This window comes from Daktulosphaira vitifoliae, unplaced genomic scaffold, assembly GCF_025091365.1.
Source record: "Daktulosphaira vitifoliae isolate Bord-2020 unplaced genomic scaffold, ASM2509136v1 Scaffold_4, whole genome shotgun sequence".
Lineage (NCBI taxonomy): Eukaryota > Metazoa > Arthropoda > Insecta > Hemiptera > Phylloxeridae > Daktulosphaira > Daktulosphaira vitifoliae.
This window is the reverse complement of record NW_026099575.1, coordinates 24671980-24699876: the sequence shown is the minus strand read 5'-3', so window position 1 is coordinate 24699876 and position 27897 is coordinate 24671980. Positions and strand designations below refer to the sequence as shown.

The window sequence follows — 27897 nt, the reverse complement described above, 5'->3', positions numbered from 1 at the left end:
ATTAAAACATAAAATTTATTCATTACATTTATGTTCTTTATCCTCATCATTATCATTATTATCCTTTATCATAATGAAATATGCAGAAAAGAAATGCACAAAAATAATAAACTATCAACACAATTGCAATAAGGTTAAAGCCAGACAAAATTATTAAAAGATTAACAGTGTATTACCTAATTATACATGCATATTTAAAAATTAAATATATTTATGTGTTTTTTAAAATAATTTACTATATTATTATCCCGTTACCCATGTTATATATGCAGATTTACAACAAATTTACAAAAAAAAAAACTAACACATTTTTATACACATTGGTAAATTTTTAAATGGTAATTAAAAAAATAATAATAATAATTATTCTTATAAATTAAAACTAAGCTGTAGACTAATAATATGTATATTTTTTAAAGATAACTAAAATAATAATTCTTCTTTGGTATTTACAGTATTTTTACTTTTGACAAGTATTGCTTTTTTAAGTAAAATGGAAAAATAAGGTGTTGTTAGTCAATGATCTAAAAGGGATTATTTTAGTTTTATAGTATAAAATTATATAGATAGATTTAATACAAATTACAATCTAAATAGTATACTACAATCTCTATTTCAACATTTTATAAGTACCAATACTAAATAATTGGAGAGTTAGTCGCTAATAATTTTTTGGCTGTTAAAATGAGAGTATAGTGTACATGAATAATAAACTAAATTATAAATGAATTATTTTGCAAGTTAATAATATAACACTAATTAAATAACTAATAAGAAGAGAAATATTGCATTGTTATTTTAACTAAAAAGATTAACAACAAGATAATTTTGAGTAACATTAAAAACAGAAAAAGTAAATAAAACATACATAGATTAACAAATTGAGTTAAAGAGTCTCAGTAACATTACTTTTCACAATAACAAGTATGTGCAAAATTCGTTAACATATAGAAAAATAATGATTCAAATTTAAGAACTGTTTTAATATACAATTATTTTAGGGTTTTAATACTAATAATATATCAAACATTTAACATAATACAATAACAAAAAAGTGCCTATAAATGTTTGGCATTAAAAATTTTTAACAATATAAATAAATTTTTTAAACATAATACTTTTTCATTATTTTTAAATAATTGGGACTAGTTCTTGATCAACTGGTATACTATAAAGTTCTTATAAATGTGTAAGTTGTTGTGTGTTGTCATTATCCCAGTGCTAAAGTAGAAGACTATTTCATGCGATTTACAATTAGGTCTGGCACAACCAACATTGACTTTTGATAAGGTGATTCAGCGATTTTACCAGCTAATCGGATGGCTTCTAGACAATGTTTCTTGGCAAGAAACCGCGTTTGCTCGAGACCCTGTGACTTGTGCACTAACTCAAAGGCGCGCTCTGCATCTCTTGGTTCTTGGAACCGCCTCATGATCATGGCGTTTAATTCTGGATACTGAAAAAAAAAATAAAACATGTAGTATTTATGTTAAATAGAACGCAAGGGGTCATAATATATAATAGTCAATATGAATTAACATAGCTCAAATAGGGTACCTTTTCACAAGCAAATAGTACAGGAGCGGTGGCTAAGCCCAATTTCAAATCAGCTGCAGTTGGTTTGCCCATTGCATCTTCACTGGAAACAAAATCCAATAGATCATCTACTAGTTGGAACGCAAGCCCAATATTACGACCGTATTCAAACGAAACTTCTACTAATTTATCATCGGCGCCGGCTAATATTGCTTCCTGCAAGTGTAAGTGTTAATTAAATAATTTGCCTTTCACTATAAGTCCACAAATAAGATTAAAATCGATTTATTTGTGTAAAACATTAGTTTAATAAGAATACTTAATTTCTTAAGTTCTACAAAAAAAGTAAAATTATTCGAGTATAATTTCAATTATAAAAAAATGTTTATGAATTGAGTGGATTGTTAGTGGTTCTTTGAAACGCAACCAGACGTAAAAAAAGAAATCTTATAAATGCATAAACGATAGCTACATGGTGTGTAATTAAGTAGCGTCAAAATAGAAGAAAACACTAAATAATTATAATTGGTTAAAAATAAATTATTGATTATCTCTTTATGATAAGAAACTTGCACGTTTTTGCAAGTATTTAGAAATTTATTAATTTAAGAAAAATTTAACTATTTCACGATGAAAGTTTGATTTGTGACCTTGATTTAAAAAAAAATTGTTTTCTAATACTATTTCAATCAATTGTTCTAAAATAATTTACCGCTTTTACGGAATTGGCAATAAGACTGGCTGTTTTTCGGTATGTTTTCGTCAGGTAATGAGCAAACCTTTCATTTTCAGTTTCTTTTGAACCAAGTTGCATAAATTCTCCTTGTACCAAATCTGTGATGATCTACATATTATTAGAAACATATTAATTTTATAGTAATATTTTTACGTCATAAAAAAAAAAGAAGAAATGATTGAAAATAAATGATGAAAAAACGTACTTGACTAAGGGTGATAGTTACATCACTGTGATTAAGTCTGGCGATCATCATGGAGGTTACAGCTAAAATGTAATCACCGGCCATGGCAACCTATAAATTAAATTTATAATATTTAAAAATAAAAAAAATACATGTAATATTTTTTTTGATTAACATACAGCTACATATTATAATAATATTTCTTTTAAAACGAAAGTGAATATCAAAAGTACTGTGATGAAAGAAAAATTATTAATTGCATTAAAATAAATATCTAAAATATTTCACGATGCAAAATATTTAGGATATGACTCATTTTATCTCTTATATAGTAATATATCAATTAACACGTTACAATTGAGTTAAGACTTATAATTTCAATTAATTCAATAATGTCAACTATATTAAGTAGTTGAATTAAAATGTTGAGAATATATCGTTAAATGTTCACAATTAGCTCATATATTGAAGAACTAGGACGTGCTTAGCATTTCTAGTATTTTGGCTTATTTTGATTTTTTTTTAAGTGATGAGCAAAAAAGTAGCTATAAAAATTTTTTAGTTGATTGGTTGTCAATATTAATAATTTTAGTCTTTCCCAAGATTTAGAAGATTATATTAGGAGATTAATAATTAAGGAAATTAGTTCATTGTTATGAGAAATAGAAGTAAAACAAATATTTCTCTTTGTTTAATAAAATCTTGTATATACTTTTGCACTAATATTTTTTACATATAGTGAGTCCGCCTATGATAGAAAGGAGTTAATTTTGTATTATTTTATTATTTTAGGTGGCTAATGTAAATGCATATGGTTATTACCACCCTAGTTTGCCTATACCGACAATAGATCCATACATCTATTAGTTTTGCTTTGTATGAAAAATGCTTGAATGAAAATACCAGAACTATATGCGTAAAAAACAAAAACACCTACAGCTAAACAAAAGCGCTTGTTTGGAAAGACGTTATGATTATAAGAATAATTTACGGAAGTTCATAATTATGTTACGTTTATTTGTGGCGATTTCTCTTGTTTTATATTGAGTTGCTGTGTTTAACATTATGACAGTAAGGTATGTGAAATAAACGCATTGAGTAACTGTGCAAAACTGTTCTTAGAATAGACACAGTAGTAAACAAAGATTCGCCGAACAATTATTTATTCCAATATCCTTTTGTATACTGAACGTGTACGTTAAATTTTATCATGAATCGTCGAACGTTTGGATTGTGGGCAATCAATATTCTTCTGAGAATTAATGGACACAAAAATGTTTCATAATCTACTACTTGACAAAAAAAAAAAAAGAAAAGGATGCCGGATTGAGAAGAAGATACGAGTTATATGAGATGGAATTTCATCCATGTTCGACTGAAGTGGCAATGTTGAACAACAAGTCGATTACAATAATATTGTTATTAACGATCATCGTCTCGTCTGGAAACATTTACAAACGTCGGATTTCAATATTATATTAGTTTCGAAATACTTTCACTGGTCATTATTCGTATACACTATTATAATACCAGTCAACAAGATGTGTTCACATTATTTTATTAATTTTTATTGAGAATGTTACACACATATTGTAAAAAAAAAACATTATTTAGTTTTATCGACAACGCGTCATATTTTTGTATCATCAAAGTAATACGAATTGCCTAACCGAATCGCCCGGTGACGCCTCTTTATGATCGACGTAGACACTAATTGTGCGTCCACGCAAATGACCTTTGCCCGAAAATATTGAATTCGGCAGGAGACGGTCGTTGCCACCGTCGCGTTTGTATTTGATAATATATGCATGAATGTGCTGATACAGGAGGTCACGGTTCATTGGTTATTCATAATTGTGTGGATTTGACCGATTTAAAATTATCATCAAAATTTCAATTAACAGAACTAGGGACAAATCAAACCGGCTTGATAGTTGTTAATCATCTCATCTAAAATTAAAACGCCACCAACAGGAATTACATGAATGAATTTAAGACAGTATATGGAAACGTAACGATGTGGAGATTTTAACGATCGGTCAGTTTTATTTATAAAATAACCGGATCTTATATTCATGTTTAATCAGAAGTTTACTATCTTTTGTAGTAAATCTTGTTTGGAGAATATTTAAAACTACGTTTTAGACGATCGATAAATGAAATAATTAAAATACCTCATTTGAAAACTGATTAATTATTTGTTCTCACAAGATTAATTCTATTTTAACAATGGTTGTAACAATTGCATGAAATTCAGTTGTTTGGTAATTCTATGGAAATAAAACTCAGGTATACCATATACCTAACAAATGCTACAGTACATTAGATATTAAGGTAGTGTTTTGATTTATTGATGTACTTACTGCATAGATCATTTTTGTTTTATTTTTATTTCATGTCGCGTTATGAGTAGGCCTGAACAAGATTAATAATACTTCTCAAAATATTTTACGTGGTCAGTACTCGAATTAAGAAAATATAGAAAAAAATGATGACTGATTAATAAAGAGTTATTTTACGCATTTAAAGAGCAAATCGCGTTTGATTGTGTGATGTGAAGGATTAATTATAAAATAATACAAATAGATTATTTAATAAAAAATAACATCACGTTTAAAGATCTTTAATAATATAAAACAATAAAATCATAAAGAATCACGACAGTTGTATGATAAAACAAAAACGGATGTTTATGATTACAGAAACTTCTGTAGGGTAAACTAACAACAGTTCTTGGTAAATATCAGTTAGTTTTTGGGTGACCTGATTAAGGTGTAAAAGCAACGAGGGAAGCGGGTTTTCGTTAATGATGTAGGTTAAATATTAGTAAGGCATTACCAACAGATAATTGATTTATCCACCAAAGCTTTATTTGACATAGTTACGTACGTGGTCGTCGTAAAAACCTTGGATATCCTCCGCCTTGACGTTGTAATAAGTGCGATGCGTTTGTTCACTTTCGCCTTGTATATACGACTAAATATCGCCATGGCATATGGTTCATTATAGGTAACATGTAAAGACATATTGCCGCCGTCATAACTATAGTACAGTTTCGCAAACGCACACGATCGCATCACCATAGAACCTTGTTGTGCGGAGGTATCTCCGAGATCAGGGTACAAATAATGTACACAATTACCAGTACTTCTTGGGAGATAATATACATTATACGAAGACGTATAAAACATACGCATTGTGCAACATCAGTTTAACACGTTTACATATGAACTTGGATTGAATCGATGAGAATATTTTATAGACAAAAAGTTACGTCGTTAGTTACGTCAAGGCCGACAGAATTTTTTAGAAGAATATAATAAATCCCCTCGAGGGGAAGGTCCGTTTGTTAGCTCAAAAATAACGTAATTATATATTTTACGATTGCATAATGTAATGGACCGGAGGTGAAATTTCGGACTGCATTCCGCGGCTGTTGACTGCTGATGTTAGCTTTACTGTAGTCCAAGATAAGAAAGAGATGATCGAAACGCGAGTATCTTTCTAGGTAAAGGATACTAAGCGATGAGTATTCGAGTGGCGGTAACACAGCCTCGTGCCCGGTCAAGGACGAACGGACCACCGAGGGGAGTCACAGCAGCACGTGGTCGATCGTTCACCCGAGTCGAGAAGTTTTAGGAGGCGAACGACCGGAAAAACAGGCCGACTTAATGTCATAAGGTAAAATAGTTTACAAAAATATGTCTAAATCAGCATGTTTGTTTGGTTTTATTTGTCTAAGAAACGCAAGTAGTCTTGAAATAAAATTATAATTTTTTGGCTTGAACGAAAATAAAGTTCTGAATTTTTTTTTATAGTGTCATATTTTATTTCTCATAAGTTTGTACAGTTTTTAAATAAAACGTCAAAACAGTGATAAGAAAAACAACAAGAAAAGCAAATTATAGCTCATTAGTACATCTTATCATAATTGACCAACCATATTGGTAATAAATATCAAGAGAAATTACATGCAATTCATAACTAATTTTTTCTTTATACTTTACTATTTTTTTTTTTTTATCATAAACTAAACAAGTCTCATCATAGAAGTTTCTAATAAAAAATTTGATAATTTCATATTCGGGGTAAAATTATATTCTACTTATTGAGTCTACATATCACGTAACAAATACATTTCTCAAAACTAGTTTATAATTAGTGAATAGGCCAATAAGAGTTAATGACACACGAATGAACTTTATGACCAAAATTAGTGATGAAACTGTCTGTAACTAGAGGGTATAAATTCGTTACCAGACTGAGATCATAAATATCCTAGGGACAAATATTAATATTGATAGGAAGAAATACGTACACCAAAATACATTTAAAACCTAGTCTTAAAAAAAGTATTTTACTACACTATAACGTCTGAAGCTATAAAAAACAATTTTCGAATAAAAAACATTAACTTACACTTAAAGTAAGGATAGTTTCTATTTTTTTGTCACAATTCGGCTGTAGAAAAACATAAGTTGCAAATAAAATTACTAATAATCCACAATATAAGAATAACAAAATATCTCGTTAGTCAAATACTAAATTACTAGTAACAAATAAATTATCATGGAAAGTACAAGTTTCTATTTGAGTATATTTCATGAAATATATGGTAAAAATATGAATAAATTTATAGTTAATTTGAGGTTTATGAGTAACTAATAAATTATATTGGTTTCTATTTTTAATAATATTTTTTTCAATACAGCGATGTAAGCATACAATCTGCCATATTGAGATAATGACTTCGTGAGACGAAAAATGTAATTAAATTTTAACGTTAACGAAATAGATGAATAACTTTTAACTATATTTAAATCGACTAAGAATTAAGAAGACGAAGTATTAAGTAAACCTGTCAGAAACAGGAGATTGTACTGCGACCGTTCGAGGTTGTGACGATAATTATGATATCCTTGAACTTATACAACGGATGTTTTTTTTAATTTTCGGAAACTGGGAATTCTTTGGATGGTTTTTTCTTGAAAATCACTTCAACAAACCCATTTTGGCCAGGAGAAAAATTGTAGAGATAATTGTATTTTAACACGCAATGTATTATGGAATCGCATTTTCAGCCTTGGGACTTTAATGTGCACTCTATGGAAACTTGGGTCATATGTCATCAAAATTCGGACGTAGTTATTTCTGAGTAGCGATTTATTCACAAGAAATATTTTAATACTGTCTATGACTGCAATGATGGCGAATTGGAGTTTCGTCACCGGCTATTTCATAATGTAAAAAATCGCATTATATCAATTTTTCGGTTCGCGTATGACGTGACCGAGTTTTGAGACGGAGAAAAAAGCTCAAAGACTGCAAAATGATTTATGAAGTTCTTTTATACTCTTTGACAGGAGACACACGGTAAGCACAAGTGTTACACAGGTAAATACATAAATGATAGAGTTCTTAAAAACTACATATCATTATTCTATAGGATAATAATGCTATGCTATATTATGCAATGGCCCAAGCCTACATATGGCAAACCTAAAAATAATCTTCGTATTACTAAACACAAGCGATTTCAAATTTTTCATTAAAAACAATTTTCCATAGAAGGTCTTTAAAGATCTCGTCTGTCAATTTAAAAATTAAATTTAGTGAATAGAATTAACTCGTTTTATTGATTATTTAACTATTTTCAACATTGTGTTAAAATATGGATCATAATTAGTAGTACCAGGAATTATATGCATTTTAAAATGTTGTTATTCTGGACCATCACAGCCAATACCAAATTTTATTAGTTAACTTGAAAACTTAGTAAAATGTTGTTACCGAGGTTATACATTTTGGGGAGGTATCTAGGAGGGTTTATCTTCCCTAAAAAAAAAGTATTACTAAGCTACTATATAATCATACAAAAAAGTTGCACAAACTTGGGACCCTTCAAAGTGGTTCAAACAAAATTTAAAAATACGTATAATTCCTAGCCTTAATAAGCTGTAGTTAAGAAAAGAAATTGACTAAGACTTTTTTTTCAAATTTATAAAAAAAATTACGATATTTTAGTATAATTCAAATATTAGTTATTTATTATTATAACTTAAGTTTTATGTAATTGTGTAAAGGCGTGTTTAAATGGATTATTAATTCTTTAATCCGAAAAAATTATAAAGTTATCCTTGAACTACACCCGTCAGACATGAGAATATTCACGACTTTTTTAGACGCATTATAATGTACTTATTATTATATTATATTATTTAGTAAGTTTTATTAATATGTATTACTATACATTGCTGAATTTTTATAAAATTCAATCATATGAAGATTATTTTGGTATAACCTACAAAGTCTACCTTAGATTTACTGCAATTTTCAAGTAGATTTAAAAGTCTAGCGTCTTCTCTCTTTTGTTTATTATTTTATTTGTATAAACATCATGAAAGCATAAGTTTTAAGATTTTATGTTGAAATAATTGTAGAAAAAAAACTATTTTTGTTTAGTTATTTAATATTTAATAAAATATTCAAGGATAATTATAATCATTAAAATTATTCAGGTTTTAATTTTTATCTAAGGAAAATATTCCTTTTTTTCAATTATCCCTACCCAAAATGTTACTAAACCATGTTTCCGAATAAAAACTGATGTCATATTTTAACTTTTATAGACTCGTAAATACAGTTTGTGCATCAAAATGATGAAAGTATATGTCTGATATACGTTCACAAGGATAAATATATTGTTAAATGAGGACACTAATATTTTAAAAACAAAATTACATAAAAGGTTCAAGGGATTCTGAAAGTATGTAGTAAAACAGTAGAGAATGTATAGAGATGATGAAATATTAAGTTAAACGATTTTTAGGAGATTATTGCGTGGGCCAAATAAAAAATATTATACTAGGTTGTGCACTAAGATAATCGTTTAAGGAGAACTAATATTCATCCTCGGGGTCTTAATTTTGCAGACCGCAGACAGGTTGTCGCCGCGATTATTTATTCACAATTTTCTATTATGTATTGTTTTTGTACCGGTAGTTCAGAAATTAAAGGACACAAAGCGTTTCATAATTCGTGCGGACTGATAAATAATAGTATCTTAAAAAAAGAAAAAAATTACAATAAATGGTCTAATTTCATATGTTATTTTAATTTTAATCGAGTTTTTACCAAGTATACAATTTAAATTAAATCTCGCAAAGACTCAATTAATACACACAATATTTGAAAGGATTTTTTTATGGTTTTTTTTAAAGTTTGTACACTATAAAAATAATAGACAAAATATAATATATATATATATATATAAAATACATAACGCATCAACTAACTAGAAAGTTGATTCATCTGCGTTAATATAATAATTATAATGCCGGTGAAAGCAATGCACGTTAAATATTTCGTGGTAAGAAAATTTTTTTCTTATTTCTGCATGTGTGCCTCGGGTTGAAACTTAGGCGTGCCAATCTTTAGGGTATTGGGGTCTACGAAAATCAATTGCCAAGATTATTTTGTTACGTTTTACATGAGGTCATACTTAAACCATTCGAGAACGATGAAGGTGGTAAATGTAGGCCAATAAAGCCAATGGGGCCAAATCGCATATTTTAATTCATAATGTTTCCATTCAAATTTTATTCAAATTGTTAAATATTTTACATGATTTACTATACGGTGTATTGCTCCAATTTTTTTATTGAAACAGTAAAAGCTTATCTAGAATTTGAGTTTAAATAGTGACAGACAATCATTTGTTCAATATTATGTAAAACCAAGACATATAAAAAAAAATAAATTATATTTTTATTTTCTAAAATCTGTAGTAATAAAATTATTAGCTATAGTAAGCATTAATAAAAAAGTCGAGTAGATTATTTTTATAACTTATTATAATGTACAAAATGAAATCTAAATATCTTTCAGTCACGTCCAAGACCTAATTTTGTACAGGTATAAAAACACCATTTTTGAAAAAAATAATTTGGTGTAATTGACGATTGAATGTACTTTGTTTTAAAAATTATAATTTTTTATATAATCATATAATAAGTCCCAAGATATGAAATGTTTAAGAATTTTATACTTGTTATATAAAACTCAACACCGAGGAAGGTAGCGAGGTTTTAATGCGAACAATGTTTTTAATTAATACGGTCCAGAGAATACTAACAATGTTTACCCAAAGAAAATGCAATCGTTTTATTGTGTTCGACGACCATGTCAACAATGTAATGTAGGCTAATGGAATCGAATGATGAGAGAAATTTGACTTAAAAAATATATTTAAAATGAACGTATTAACATTATTATTTGTTGTCGTAAGGAACGCGCATTATGAAAAGTCAATAGAGAGCTGACATAAGTGTAAGATTTTGTAGTTACGAAATGATGTTACTTATCATAATATTTGTGTTTGAAGGGATAGTGAGTTTACCGACACTTGATCTTTGAAGTCTTTGATATAATATATTTACCTGCACTGACATAATATTATTATGCCAATGTAAGTAAATAATATGAGCTGTAATTTATGTCGATGCACTAAAATTCAAACATTAGTTGATGACATTTTTTAATACAAAAAATAACAACTACAATTGAAACTTGCGCGTGGACACAAATAAAAGTCTCCAACCTTGACTAACTGTGGTTTATTGCTTTCGCGAACACAGGCATACTACTACAGTCATAAATCTCTTGACTGTTATTCTGCACTGTAAGTGTATTCACAAATAAGTAACATAATACAATAGACATATGAGTTGTAAACAAAAAATATTAGACGTTAACAACCTTTTAAAAGATCACAGTAAATCAAGAAATGATATTTGAAATTACAACATACACTACACAAATTTGTTAAAAGTTGACGATTTTAATAGTTTTGTGTTTTTATTCTGTTTCTGTTGCAAGACAATCTCATATGAATCAACGGAGGTATTTATTTATTTGCATAATATTTAATTTGCGTTGTTTACAATTTTATATACGTCGATGAAGTATGTGTGAAAGGTCTTCCGGAACAAACGTTTAAATTGTGAAATACACATTCAATGAGTAACACAACGACTATTAGCAGCTGATAAATACATATTATACAGAGTTATAAATGTTCACTAATAAGCCCATTTAACAAACGTTGCCGTCGAACTTTCTCTACTAATACCCACTCATAAGTGCACAACAACAAAACACTATACATGATTTATAATAACATAGCAAAGCGAAGGAATTACTCATTCCGTTACATGTGGAATATGCACGATGAACTTTTTAAAGGGAAGATATCGAGCGTAGGAATTCCACGGATGATTAACTCTCAATAATGATGCAATCACTGTCATCTATTCGATTTTTAACGCGTGACTGCAACTTTGTTCATTTGGCATTTACCTATATTTTTAAGATAGGATACTTTAGTTGTTGACCTTGTCTTGATACAACATTATCATTTCTCTAGATTCTTCCACAGCAATTTCGTCGCGAAGAACTGACCGGTTGGTATTTGGACATTTTCCATTAGCTGTATAAGAGACCACTAAGGTCGACTGCTGTCGTTTTAATTTGAAGGAAATAATAGACATGTGCTAGAGATGTAGTATAAAATATTTGTGTGTTTATATGCAACTTTCTTATAATACATGAGACCACTTTCGAACCATTTGAGTTCTCGAGTGAAATTGATCGATACCCGTGTGGTATGCCAACAAGGCATAAGGTATCTGCCACCGCCGTAGTATTAAGTGGGTCTCCGCCCGTTGTGAAAGTAAACCCACGGTGCCAAACCTTCTTCATTCATGGCGGACTCCATGTCTGTTAATGTCTTCTGTTCCTTCTTCAGTTGGCCACCACAATAACATGATTTTATGTACACCCAATTTATATTTTTAGATTTTTGTTATACTACTGACCATGTATTTTCACGTAAAAAAAAAAATGGTAAAAGAAAGCTGAATACTAGTTCAAGTACAAATATTCAGCTGAGTACTGATTACTGGGTCAAAGTAAACTTACCAATATGTTATTATTAATACGAAAGTTATACAATTTTAATGTACTTGAACTATATTTTTTTTATGATTTGGAAAAAAATTCAAAAACAAATTATTTTCAACAAAACTTGAGTTAAATAATGCAATCAGGAGGCTTAATTAGTTATTGATTTTGACATTTTGGTTATAAATCCTGTAGTTTATCTTCAACACAAATGATTCCTTTAGTTTTTGAAAAAAAATTAATGATAATCTCATTGAACTATATACGTCATTGTTTATACAAAACTGTAAGTCTATCGTGTGTTTGTATAAGTTTTGCATAGCAATTTCGTCAGTCATGCGTGTGGATAATAATTTACACAGTTTTAACATGCTGAGAGTGTAATTTTGTTCGTCTTAATGATCAATATGTTAATTATTCGACCTCTTCTGGTGAACAGTTATTGTGTGGGAAGCCACAGTTATTGACCAATAGATATTTCATAGTCAATAGAATTTAAAGCACGACATTTAAGCTTTATTTTAGCTTTAATTTTCTACGTTTTAAAAGTTGCTAACAAAATAAAAAAATTGAAAAATTATTTATACCGTATTTAATTTTTTTTTTTTTTGTTTTAATAAAAGAGAGTAAAATTTTATCTAGTGGAGTATACAATTAAACCAAATAACAATAATGATAGTCATTCAATCACTGGTGAGGAAAATGAGAAGAAATTTAACTGAATCAAAAATAGTTGCTAGTTCAATTGAATCGTTTTTGATCTACCAAAATCTTTCGATTAAGCAGTATTATTTCGTTTTATTCATAAATAAAAAATCTTCATAAATCACATGATAACAATGATAATAAAGATGTTTGACACATTACAAATTTAATGCACTTAAAAAAAACATTCTTAGGCGATACGTTAATTAGTGTTCATACAGGTAAAAATGGTTTCAGTACGTGATTACTTATTTTTAAATTAAGATGTGTTTTTGCAGAGGTACTCAGATAATTCATAGGAAAAGAGTAAAAGGCTGCATTTGAATAGTAATTGAATTATTGCAAACAATAACTGATGTAATAAAATTAACAAAACTATGTACATTTTTATGAATTCTGATTATGTAAAAGAAATGCTGGGAAATGAGATGTTAATATTTTTATTATAATTCATTTCTCTACGGTTAAAATTATTAATGACAACAAGATAAAAATTATAATCATACTATTTTAATTTAATACAAATTACCAAGGTTCAACGCATTTCAATTAGTACAACTCTTACTCAATTATTACACTTGAAATTACTGATAATCAAATAATAACCTATCAAAGGTAATCAACAATTACCAAATTGCATCTTAAAGTAGAAAGGAAATTGCTTTCAATTTTGAAATTACACGTATAGACTTAAAAAGATATATTATTTAAATGTATTAGTCAATACTAATTATTTATGGCGTATGAACTTTAACTTGAAGGTTAATACATTACGGTAATGCACAATAATATTTTGTTTAGGTGCACATTTTTTTTTTTGGCACTGTAAGATTTGATAAGAAAGGATCCTGTTGTTTATTTAAAAATAGACTGTATCTACGAAATTATAAGATTGCTAATCTTTTGAACACTTGCTTAAATATTTTAACATAGTTGTCTTGATGAATAATTGTATGACAAACAGCGGTGAGCCGATTGCATTTCTCAAAAATAGTATTGAACTTGGTGATGTGATTCTAACCCACCATAAAATTAGTTTATATTTAGAGGCGTCCAAAATGTAAAAGCATAATTCACATTAAAGAAAAAGAAAATCGAGTTATGCGAATTATCAATTAAAAAATTACAAAATTTACTGTTTAATTAAAAAAAATTCTCACTAAAACAGTTCTTTTGATGATAAGTTATGTGTTAAAATTATGAATTAACTTCATTTAAAATTTATGTTTCAGAAAAGTATAAAAAGATATTTTTTGATCGTTGACTCTTAATTATCGAAAAATAAACGTAATATTGACAGTTTTATTTATGATATTTTATAGTTAAATGTTTTTCTCAATTTATCAACTATTATGTATTTTTCATATTCTTCCCTTATATATTATAAGGATGTCAATTAAAATTTTTCAAATGGTAGCAAATATCTTTATCTAGCTTATTCTTTAAATGATCATCTAATTAAGAAAATAACGGGTTGATAAGAACTTTTGAACTAGTACTTCAGAAGTTATTAAAATTTTTATACCTTTTTATAGACAGGAAGAGAGCGATCTAAACATTTTTAGTGATAAAAATAAAAAATATGCTACTCTCCACCAGCCGAAACCATAAATTGTTAAAAACTTTTGAAACACTAGTTATTATTGACTAGTCATTTTTTAAATTGGATCATTATTTAATGATAAGTAAACTAGATAAATTTGTTTATTAACATTTGAAAATATATACCAACACCCTTATCATGTACAAGTGAATAAGTTAATTTTAGATTATATATCCCACAACATAAATATAATACTTGTTTAAAAAATTTAAGTTATATAAATATTATTAAGGCCATCAACACAATTTGGTAAATTATTGAAATAAATGTTAAATTAAAATTAAATTGAATATTTATGTCTTTTGTTTTTCTTTCTTTTTGTTCTTTTCTATTTTCTATTATTTGTTATTATTATACCCTGAAATTTATTAATTCATAAATATAAAAACTTTATTTTAAGTATATCGAAAAAATTTTTAATTCACTCAGTCCAAGCATAAGCCATGCTTATTGGAGGGGTATCAAATATTTTTATTATTTACGTTCTATAAATTTTTTTGTTTATTTTTTTTTTTATTTGGTAAAATATACTCATTATTATTATAATGAGGAATAAACATCAAAAATAATTTATTAATAATTGATTAATTGAGAAAAAAATGTAACTTAAATAAATCATAAATAAAATGTTCAATATTATATTTATTTTTGCAGTTAATTACTCGAAAAATAAATATCATTGATCATTTAATTAGCGGTCAATGATAAAAGAATTATTGTAATTGTGTATTAAATAGGCGAAAAAATACATAATCTTAATTAGTTATTAAAATTATTACTTTTTTGTGACTCCAAAGTGCATTCACACTAGGCTTGCCTCGACGAAAGTCTGATTGATCTATAACGTCGTCATGTATTAGAGAAGCTGAATGTATCATTTCTGCGATCATAGCAACTTCTCTTTGACTTTTACTCAAAACACTGCAATTATAAGAAAAATATTAAAATATGGAGTAAAAAAAATTGTTGAGCTTGAATGTTTAGGACTGAATTAGAGAAAAATATTTAAGTATTTTTACGGTATTGAATTTTCAAGAAAATTGTTTAAACATTGTGATTTGTTAAGAATATCATTCTCAATTTTTTAGTTAAAAAAATTTTTTTCACATACTAATCAACATATTATGAATTTGTTAATTTTTATAAATAAAAGTAATTATTAGGTTAATTATAAAAAAAATTACTTTTATGAGTATACTTTAGGGTAAATTAAAAGAGAACCTATTATAATTTTTGTACTGTTGACTGGAATATAATATACATAAAATTTTGACTGGTTGATAAATAATATTGTATTATTACTGTTTGCTATTGTAATTTTTAGTTATGGACGAGAAGGGTGTGCAATATAGAAAAATTCCTATTTGTATATTAAACTAAATAAATAGTGTTTCTACACATTACCTCGCTTCTCACTTTTCAAAATCTTTAAATAGTAATATCTCAAAAAGTAATATTACCAATTTGGTTATTGACCAATCAACATTTTATAAAGACCATTCTTCATTTAATAATTAAAAAATAATAAGTTCCTATTTAATTTAGATAGATACCCTAAAATCTCCTATTCTTAGAAATAAATTTTTTTTTAAATATACTTGATAATTATTATAGTTTATACAAATAAGTTAAATTTCACTATATAAAATGTTCAGTAAGTAAGGAAACGGGTTTATATTTTACTTATTTTTTTTAAACAATTGACCTGTTTCCTTAGTTGCTTATTTCCTTAATTTGTTTCCTTATTTGTATACATTTTTATGAAAAAATTATTGTTTAACGAAAAAATCTTGTGTCCAAGTAATTATTTTGTTTTTATAACATTAAATTGAAGTTAAAAAATTGTATAGATGAGTAAACATTTTCTATTTCTTTTTTTTATTTAACTATTGAACATTGCAGAATTACATTATTTAATTTATTAGGGCTTTTAATTTTTTAAAGAATTTTAAAAAGTATAATTAAAAAAAATAAATTTATAACTTGACCACTTATTACACGACGACGATAATGTGGAAAATTATATTTAATAAATATGATGTTTTAAAAAAATAGGAACTCATTAAAAATAAAAAACTACCTCTCTATCAATTTGTTTAATAATATACTAATGCAACGTTAGTGACGATGGAAAAATATATATATTATTACAATATTTTGTATCTCCTTACAAAATTAGTATGGAAATCAAGTATTTTGAGAAGTAAAATAATAAAAATATATAGAATTTTTGCCGTTAACGAGTTTTTGCTTTATTAATATGTTTACACCTATAAATTATCTGTTAATAAGTTGTATAATAAATATGATTTAATTAATTTATTAATAAAAGATCAATTAATGAACGAAAATAATTATGTTTTATCTAATAAAAATAAACAATAATGTTTAATAAAAACATTTAATTATACATATATTATTTCTTTCAATTATGAATTTTCTAAGTCTGTTTTATTTTTTATTGACATTTTAAATATATTTCTTAGAGAAGTTATGATGAAATTTTGTTCAATATTACTAAGTCGCGTTGATGTTCTTACAATATAAATATCAATAATTAATTCGAATTTGAACTCTGATCATAAATCCTTTTTCTAAGACCATGTCAAGGACAACTTGTGCCTAATATACCATTCCTGATATTGGTTAAATATTTTTTGAATTCCATTCGATGAAATTTGCAGACTAATTAAAAAAATATTAATAATAATTTGTTTAAGGAAAATTTTAGATTTCGTTTTTTTTTCTGTTAGAAAAAAAACATTATTTTTAATTATTGTAGAGTAATTTTATTAAAACAAATAAATAATAATATTGAAAAAAAAAACAAGAGATATATTTGTAAATTTCTGCTTTCTAGTAAAAACCTAGGCTTAAATTTTTTTAAGACTGAGATTATATGTATCATTTAAGATTACTTTAATATTAGTCTATCCATGATGATTTTTCTTATTAATCAGGTTATTTAGTAATTATTCATTGAGAAAATTATAATTTATAGATAAAAACACTATTCAGGTGTTACACTAAATTCATTTATGAAAAATCTAGTATAAAAGAGTCATAAAAAGAGAAATATTAGTCTTTCGAGTAACATGAAAATTAATAAAGTTTTAAAAATAAAAAAACTAAATGGTTCCTCAATTTAATTGCTTTATAAATATTTAATTTTCCAGACTTTTAATTGCATTATATTGACAATTTTTTTTGGTCAATTCCGATCCTTTTTGCACAGAGTGTTTCATATTTTTAACAGTTTACAAATAATAAGAAAAAAAAATCAAGAACAAGATGACAAAACAAATAGAAGATAACATTATAATTTTAATAATATAGAAGTTAGTTACTTATTGTTGGTGTGGTAATTTATGGCATGTGACATTAGAATGGCTACCATGGGTCTTAGGGCTTTGCCTTGCCCATCGAAATAATACGTAGCTATCGTTCGTAACTCATCTTCATTACTATTCAATTCTAGTTCCTGAAAATTACACATAATAAAATATTAATTCTACATAAAATTATCAATCATTACAGTGTTATTAATCTATTTACCCATTCCGAGGTCCGTTAATGAAATTTAATCAACTAAAAGTAATCATCTTTAAAATTTATTAACGATTGTTATTGAAGTATTTACAGAAACCCGACTTAAATATTTATAAAATTGCCACTCCTTATTAAAATATAAAAGTTCAATAGAAGTACATAATATTAGTGACTATCCATAATTTAATTTGAAATAATTCTTCAAGATGAATATATAGACACAAAAGGGCTACAGCATTAAACTTTACCTTTTTAAAGCATTTGTTTAATAAGTAGAGGTCACACCTCCAAAAAATTAGCAAAACACTGACCTTTCTTATGTCTACATATACGTCTTTGAGGTCGTCCTCCAGTAACCTGTATGGGTCAACGGTGGATAGTGAATCTGTATCTGTGTCATGGAGTGTAGAAAAACGCAGATTCCTCTGGTGATCCGATCTGATTCGGTTCAACTGTTTCTGAAAACAATTAAAATATATTTATTTAGTTTTTACTCGAATTGACTAAAAGCCAATGTTATTAATTTTAATTTAAATATAAAATTAATCATTTTTAATTTCTAAGTACATAAAGCATTTTTATGAAATTACGACCGGTTTCTATAGCACATACATTTATTATATACTTTCCATCCTGCAGGCATTTGACCCTCTCATCAGATAAGTGGGACATGACCGAGATACATAATATTAATCGCATCAAAATTGTGTTGCTCCTGGGGCCTCGAGGAAGCTGCGCACCATTGTTAAGAAGAGGCGATAGAACAAAATCTATAATGATTTTTTCTGTTTTAATAACGAACGAGTTGACTTTGAAACCACAAAATTTTACTTTTGATAAAATTCTAGTATTTCTTCTAATGTTTAAAAAAAATTTTTGTAAATTGAAAATAAAAAATAAATTTATGTTAAGAACATTGCGGAGAACAATAATAAGACTGACATATACAAATAATTAAATATAATTTGTAGCTACATAGGGCAATAACATTAATTTAACAAAACCAGTTGTACAAAACATGTCGTCATATTAAGAAATTTTCAAGTCACAAGAATGTAAATTCCAAACATTTCTAAATATATGAAATCCAACAAAAATAGAAAATTCGTATAGTATTCATAGTATATTTTATGCAGTTATATGTTCTATGTTTGAGTATCAATTGTTTTCCTAAAAACTATTCCTAAAACGTTTAGTCAAAGGAAAACTTTCGAAATTAAAATAAATATTAACAACGAAGATAATACTATTATTTAAAAAATAAAAATAAATCACTGCTTAGTCAAAATTTGAATTAGTTATATTTTAATGTCCTTTGAATTTGTTAATTTGAATTGCATAAAAAATCATATTAAAATGTCACATATGATCATCGAGAAAATAAATAGTAAAATAAAAGGTCATAAAACTGTGTTATTTATTTACTAGAGATTAGAAAATTATTTAAATTTATTAACCAATTGCAGTACTTATACAATGTTAATTGACTTGTTAACTGTTAACGAAACGTATGAAAACTTTCAACGAAAATTCGGAATTATGTGCTAAAAAGAAATTTTTCAATTCTATACAAGTTTTAAACAGATGCAGGTTATGATTTTATCTTGAGTAAAAATCATACCAGACATGATGGTAATTAATTCATAAATAGAAAGAAAACCATTCTGACTGTCAGAAACAAATTAATTTCGTAAAAACCTAACACGAGAGTTCGACATAATTCATTAAAATGTTCTTTTTTTAGAATGTTTTTTAAATCTTAGATTCAATTGCCGCGCTTTCTAGCCTCGGATACTGCATAGAAACACACACGTATGCAACAGTGCGTATCCGATGACGATTCGTGTACTGGTTTAAACAATAACGCGAACCACAAGGCCACGGCACGACGATACGCGGCGAAGTTCAACTGCCTCGTTGAAAGTTGCGCAACACACTTTTAGCGGATATCCAGTTGTACATAATAGAAATATTGTTTTTTGGGATTAATGAACTTGATGTTTTGAAAACGTGTACAATCAAATCACTACATAAATGACTGGAATAATTGATTAATTTTATTCTACAGAAAATTCATACAAAATTGTTCGATTACATACCATCTAATTAATAATTCAATAGTGTTTTATAACAAAATTATACCAAAAACTTAAATTTAAAATATCTCAAGATATTCTGGTCGATTCTACACACATTGTGTCGTCATAATAGATTTAATACTGCAGTACTAATTCAACAAAAGAAAAAAAGCATTACATCCATTATGTAAGGGATAAATTTGAAAAAGAAACGGGAATAATTTTTCTTTAGTTATTTTTTAATCGGCGTTATTTTACTCACTATTCACTACGTTTAAATTAGCTGCATGTCAGTAACGCCAAAATTTTTCGAACAAAAAGATACATGTAAGAGTGTCGCATACCAATTTAGCCGCGTGATATATAACGGTTTCAATGGTTGCGGTATTCGATAATTTTTTCTCTTTATAATTTACCGTGCACACATTTTTCGTTTAAAGTTGAATGAATTAAGCTAATGGATGCATAATTAACATCCGCTCATTAATGTGATAAATGTTTAAGTAACATAATTTTGCATTTGAAAACAAACATATTATTTTCAACATAACATCAATTTAAATGAAAAATGCGATAAATATCGACTTGTGGTTGATCATTTCTTCTGATACAAATAGTAAATAGAATGATTCGAAGTAGATCAAACAAAATTTATTAAGTGAAATTCAGAAAAACATATTAACACAGGAGTCGAATGTGTTAGTATTTTATTTTTGTGGATAACTTTTGTTTTAATTTTAACTACACTAAATCAGTGCAGTTTGTTTTGTATTTTTTCGCCGTGAAATTTTTTCAGTAAATTATCCTAGGTCAAGTTGAAATAAATATAACTTTATGTATTATGAACTAGTAATCTGATAAATTTACTGATAACATTTTGTAATTAATTAATTCAAATCTTTACAACTATAATTATACAATTAATTAATATTATTGTACTCCTAAATTCCGACTAGATATCGATATACTAATAAAACTGTTGTCATCATTCCAATGTGAAAGCTACAACAATCTATTGGTTGGCGTACATGATTAGGGTAATAAAAATAATTACCCGATCCAGCTTTATTAAAAATATGCTTTGGTTGTATTACATTCTCTTTCATATCCATAAAATTTTAATGGAAATAAATTTAATAGCAGAATTGTCTTATTTTTTTTTTTAATGTACATACACATTTTACTAATTAGTGCAAGAAATAGGTCATCAAAAATGAATATCATAGTAAATGTACATTAAACAATTTTGTTTTATCAATTATAAACATACAAATCATACACTACGATTTCAATTATAATGTATGTAAATTTAGATTTATTATTATTTAATTGAATAAATAATCATGTTAGCATTGAGATTTTTATCTAAAAATCTTAAGAAAAAATGTCAAAATCAATAATATAATTTTTCTTTTAATATTCAAGTAATTAATGCTGCGAGTTGATTTTTGGCAAATTTTAAGAACACAAATTATCTAGAAAACATTATGCTTAGAGAAATGATTATGAACGACATGTATAAAACATTAGTGTAGCTACTAAAACATTCCCAAGCTAAGATTTTAGTGAGCTGCAGTAAAATAATAACAACTATTGTTTTTCGACTTGGGGTTTCTTTTTTATTATGAAAAAATATAATGTAAAGTATATTTTACAAATATCAGTTGATTAGCTAAACGCAAAAGAGGTAAAGTCAATGAAAAGAAACGCCAACCGGTATTTTTTTCCGATTGGCCTCGATTTGCACATGCACCGCAGACTGCCGGACGATATGACACATTCCTGAGCGTTCCTTCGCAATGTCCACATGAGTAAGCGCTCACGTAAAGCCAACAATACAACAACGAAATCTCTAGGAGGGGACCCCCTGGCGAAAGAAAAAAGAGAGACATAGATAAGGTAAAATGTATAAAAGAAATTTGTTCAACCCGTAGGTAAGAATGGTTCACAAACATAAACATAAAAAATTATGGATATTGCAACGGGGTAAAATTCGATTGCACACATCTGGAAGAATAGAAAATTATTTAGTTATTAAAGGTTAGTTAGTATTAATCGAATAGTAAAACAAAATTTGAACGAAAAATTAAGTTGATACAATGTTATATAGAATGACACAACACAAAAATAATATAGTAATTTTTTGATTTTTGAGGAAATAATATTATGATAAGAAAATATTAATTTTAATATTGTCGTGTTCTTTTATTTGCTTTTTAATTACTAGGATTACTTCAATAAACTTAAAATTATACACTTGCATAATAATTGAATGACATTCATAGATTTTTATGTATTACTAACGACATTAACCGATGATCCAGTCATTAACTTTTATTAAACATCAAAAATAATATTTTTTAACATATAAGTTTTGTTTGGAGCAACTCTATTTAATGGTATACTTTGTTGGTTATCTACAATATAATACGATTTCTTCAGATTTTAGCTAGACAAGTGGTAGATACTTTTCAATAAAAATATAATTGAACTATCGACTGTAGTATCTGACAAGTGAAGCAAATACTTTAAGTGTGATATCCAGTGGTGCGCACCAGCGTATATATGAATTATTCAACGTGACTTCTATACCATGGGCGACATACTACTGTAAAAGCTACCGGAACTTTATCAAACGTTTGACATTATGATTTGGATTTCGAAAACATTAATTTTTATTCATAGCACGGTCAAATTTGTGAAATTTTTTTTTTATTCGACTCACATGTTAAGCTTAATCTATTAATGCGTATAAAGATTATATACTCTTGAAAATAATAGTTATTTTATTATATAGCGAGTTATCGTACTAGACGAAAGAAAGTCAAGTATACTTCTATTTAGAAACAAATTAAAAAAAATATTCTTATACTGGTAATGTATTAGATATTTCTGTACGGATTCTGCTTCATAATCTCATTGCATAATATTATGAAATCTATATGATGTTTACTTAAAAATTTAAGTTCACGATTGAGGATGATGGATACTAAGTAACAACAAAGAACTCAAACATAATTTCATTATGCAAGTATTTGTTTTGTATATTAAGTAAAAAGAAAAAGAGAAGATAGGATAAGAAATGAACATATTAGGGGGAGTATAGGTGTAGCGTCAATAGTGGATAAGATGAGAGAAAATAGACTTAGATGGTTTGGTCATGTTATGAGAAGAGAAGAATTGGAAGCCGTAAGAACAGTTATAGAAATGAATGTTGAAGGAAGAAGAGGTAGAGGAAGACCAAAAAAAGAGATGGAGAGATGTTATTGAATGCGATATGAGGACAGCTGATGTGAGCGTAGAGGATGTGGGAGATCGTATCAAGTGGAAGTTTAGGATAAGGGTGGCCGACCCCAAGTAGTTGGAATTAAGACGAGGAAGAAGAAGAAGATATTAAGTAAAAAGAGTCAGTTATTTTTTTTATTTACTATTAGATATAAATTCGACGTCTTTAACGAATATGACACACACGATTTGGATGTTCATTAACCAAAACTTTCATTGATTTTATTATATTTATTGAATCTCCTAAAAATTGAATATCAATTTATAGAAATTATTTCGAAATAGTGTAGTAGTGATAATGCGCATATACGCGATTAAATTAGAGTTTTAAACATGTAGGTATTTATGTCGGATGAGAGGTCACTGTTATCTAGATCGGATAATACAAAATATCAGTGGTTCATCAAAGGCATCAGAATTTTGGGTAAAGAACAGCAATTTTTATCACTTTTGCTTATCTAAGTAAAACACATTTGAACTTTACAATGTTTAAGATTGAACATGACGAAAAGAAAAAATATAAAGTATTGTACTACTTAACAATTTTGGTAATTTGAAAATAATACAATGTTTTATGAATTGTATTTTTCCATGCAATATATTTAAAGACATTTGTAAAGAGTAATCGTTAGGGTTGTGGTACCAAATTACTTTGTAGCGGACATCCTGGACCGGTTTTACTAAACGTAAATATACGCACTTGTACTTTCACCCAATCTTTCGTACAAACCTATACTTTGGTACATACAACAATCTCTCACTCGTAAGTGTAAAATCACCTAAACTAAACCAAGGTCAATTATAACCTAGATATTTGTCAGCAATTAAACATTATATTACTCATTTTCTCATAAAATGTATCGTCCGTTTTTCAATATGGTTCATAATTATTAGGAACTATTATGTTATTAGGGTTTTTAACATATATTAGAATTAAATAGGATATCGCTTAAATAAAATAAATATTATTTGAATTATTGAAAAAGCTAAAGAAAATAGTGCTCTTCGTTCAAATGACCATGAAATTGTCGGTAAATGAGGATAAGGTAATCAGTTACCAAATATTTAGTAAATTTAAAAAAAGTAAAAAAGTATACTAAATGATAAGATATTCACATTTTTTATAATTAATTATTTAATTTTATAACTCATTAGTAAAATGATTACACAAGAAATGACTTCGATACAGAAAATTAATGAACTACTTTTTTTTAAATACAAAAGAACATTTATATAGCGTGGTTTTAAATAGAAACTTCTTAGAAGGAACTGAATGACAGCACAGGTCAATATGAAGGAATTTCAGAATAGTTTCCATGCCTGAAATATTAGTATTTATGTTTATAATTACACTTGAGACGTTTATGTATTCTTTCTAGAGAGAAAAAGTACTTACCGTGTTAGAAAAGAATTAGTTAAATGACAGTAAAATAGGCGATGTCACAGAATCAAAAACAATATTGTGGGGTCATAATTTAAAATAAAATCTCTCAATTTTTATTTATAAGATAGACTATCAAAATGGAAACTAAAGAACGGATGTTAAGTAACCACATTTGGTAGTTTCTTATAGAAAAATTGTATTAGTTCTTTGTTAAAATAAATCTAAAGGCATTATTTTTTTATACTTCCTAGTAGACGAGACGTCTACAGTCCATCACGTAAATTATTATTTGATTTCCCACTGGGACAAAGTAAAGACGGAATTTGCCGTCGTACTTTAAATATTTGGACATGGTCTGGATTTAGTGTGAAGTAAAGAAAATCAAGGTGATATACATTTAAAGAGAAGAAATAAGTAGGGGAGGGCGATGGACCAGGTTGCCGACCTTGATTAACGGTCTCAACGTCAGCGACCGACAATATTTTTTATTTATTTTTTCTATTTATTTTAGTAGGCCAGTAACACCACGACTAAAACTGGTTCGCACTGATGAAGCCTCTTTTTGATCGCCGTCATCAATAACATTGGTGTTTGCTAGAAAGTTGTACAGCCAAAACAACGCAAAACGTCACAAGGACGAATCATATAACAGACTGATCTATGCTTTTAAGTCCTTTTTGAATGATACTAGAAAAGGTTTAACCCTTTTTGTGTCTACAAATTACAAACTATCAAGGTCGTTAACTCAATTTATTACCAAGTTTTAAATTATTACTATTAATATATGTGTAAACTCTTTGAACTTATATCATCTTTTTTAATACGCCAATAACAACTTTTTTTTTCAATTTTGTCAATTTTCATATAAGAGAAAAATTTCGTAATATACACCTAATACAAACAAACTAATTTAGTTTTCTTTAAATATAAAAATGAAATATTTTTTATTATTTGTATAAGCTACTACGGTAATAAGAAAAACACATTTCTAGAAGATGAAATGTTGGAGCATAAAAACACTTAGTTACCATATTTTTCACAGAGCTTAACATAAGTTCTCTTTTATATTTTTTTGAAAATTTTGTAAAAATGTTGAAACACAAGAAGCTCAAAACTCTATAGTAATAATAGCACTCTTGAAATTTTGAATCACTTATGGCTTTAAATTTAAAATTTTTCTAATCAATCATAGATATCATATTTAAATAATAAATCAGCACTCAAAATTAACCAATATTTGTTATTAAAAATTATATTTTTACTCGATTTTCATAAAATATTTTAAAATTCTATACTGTAAGTAGTTGTTTATAGTTTAACACTATCTTTTGAGTATTATTTATTTTATAATAAAAGGAATGATGTATGTTTTTTAATGATGTATTATACACAAAAACACACACATATATGTATATAAAATAAGTTTGATGTTTAAAAATATTGTTTTCAGTTGAAAATATATTATACAATTTAATGGATAATGAAATATGCCAAATATAATTTTTTTTAAATTATTTCTTAGGAAAATTACTAAAAATTATGTCAAGTTAAATTAATAAGCTCAATTAAGTGTAATAGTATGAATAATGGAAGTTTCTTGCACATTTAAGAAATTAAATTTATAAATAAACATTAAAAAATAATTTAATGTAAATAAGAGTTTAAAACATAAAATTAAAAAAATTATTTAACAGTCTACCTGTTATTATATATCAATGTATGCTAGGTTTCATCATTTATTACTATTGGAATTTAAACTTAATATATTAACAGTAAATTTTGTAGTATATAGAATATTGCTTAAACTCTGTACATTTAAAACAACTTTTAACTTAAGTGGGAAGTTGAGACGGGGTTAATTTTACAATAATTGTGAAATTAACACCTTATCAAATGTCAATTATTGATATTTCAATTGTGTTCCATAGTGATAACTATATATATTTCTATTGGTAATTTTTAAATACTTACGGGGGAATTATAAAGTTTAAAAAAAAAAAAAAAAAAAATTATATCTAATATATAAATGAAAAAAAATTATTAAGATTTTTAATGGTCATAAATACTAAATATAATATTTATCTTGATTTCAATATTTTATTTTTTAATTTACAAAATTGAAATTTTAAGTAAGTTGTAACATGAAAAAATTGTTCATTCTTGTCTATCATCTTTATTGTTTTGAAATAGAAAATGAATAAACATTCAAGAATGCTTGAGAATTATACTAGGAGATTAGCCAAAACAAATAAAAATATGCATCGTCTACCTGACGAACTTGACAAAGTTATTGAAAAGACCTTGAAGGGATTTTTTGGGATTTTACTGCAGCTGATTATTTAATACTAATTGAGCTTCTTTTGTACTAACCTGGTAACATTGCAATGTCCGGTCAAGCCGCTGCCCAAAGGGTAATGGGGACGTGGATAAAGCTTCGTGATGTTTACTTCTAGACAACTTGCTCACGAGCTTGTCGATACTGGCGCGAACGCACAACCGAGCACCGGACGTTAATCGCGAAGCCATGTCACTTGAGCGTGTTCAAAAACATCGGCGATCGGACCGTTTGTAACCTACTGGTCAGCTCCACACACGGACACTGTTCCACCGGCAACTGTTGCCTCTATTCATAACGGAACATTCACGGGGCATGTTGGGGATCTCTGAGATCACTTTTTCACTTTTCCCTACTGTTTTCTTATCATTAAGCAAGTAGCCCGCTCAGCTACAGCTGGTAATTGTTTTTATGGCCGGCAGAATTGATAAAAATCAGTATGGGTACTATTTTCAGAGTAAAATCATCTACAAGCCACACTGTTTTATATGTGTGATTATTATTATGATTCATTATTTCGTTTTTGTCAACTTTTATCAGCT

At 27.2% G+C, this 27897-nt stretch overlaps 1 protein-coding gene across 1 annotated transcript; it reads right to left on the bottom strand.

Moving 5' to 3' along the window:
- Nucleotides 1-27723, bottom strand: LOC126903686 (all trans-polyprenyl-diphosphate synthase PDSS1). Its single transcript, XM_050682059.1, has 8 exons — nt 27391-27723; nt 18585-18731; nt 18072-18205; nt 15504-15645; nt 2478-2567; nt 2249-2380; nt 1558-1752; nt 1-1456 (listed from the first exon to the last, which is right to left on the bottom strand). Exons 1-8 carry the CDS (start codon nt 27544-27546, stop codon nt 1235-1237), a joined length of 1218 nt encoding a protein of 405 aa, XP_050538016.1. The 5' UTR covers nt 27547-27723; the 3' UTR covers nt 1-1234.
- Nucleotides 27724-27897: the final 174 nt, after the last annotated feature.

Coding starts and splice junctions, on each gene's coding strand:
- LOC126903686 (XM_050682059.1), bottom strand. CDS start 27,546: ATGGCTTCGCGATTAACGTCCGGTGCTCGGTTGTGCGTTCGCGCCAGT. Junction 2,568..15,503: donor CACTTTGGAGTCACAAAAAA/GTAATAATTTTA, acceptor TTTAATTTATAG/GTTGCCATGGCCGGTGATTA. Junction 2,381..2,477: donor TAACTATCACCCTTAGTCAA/GTACGTTTTTTC, acceptor AATAATATGTAG/ATCATCACAGATTTGGTACA.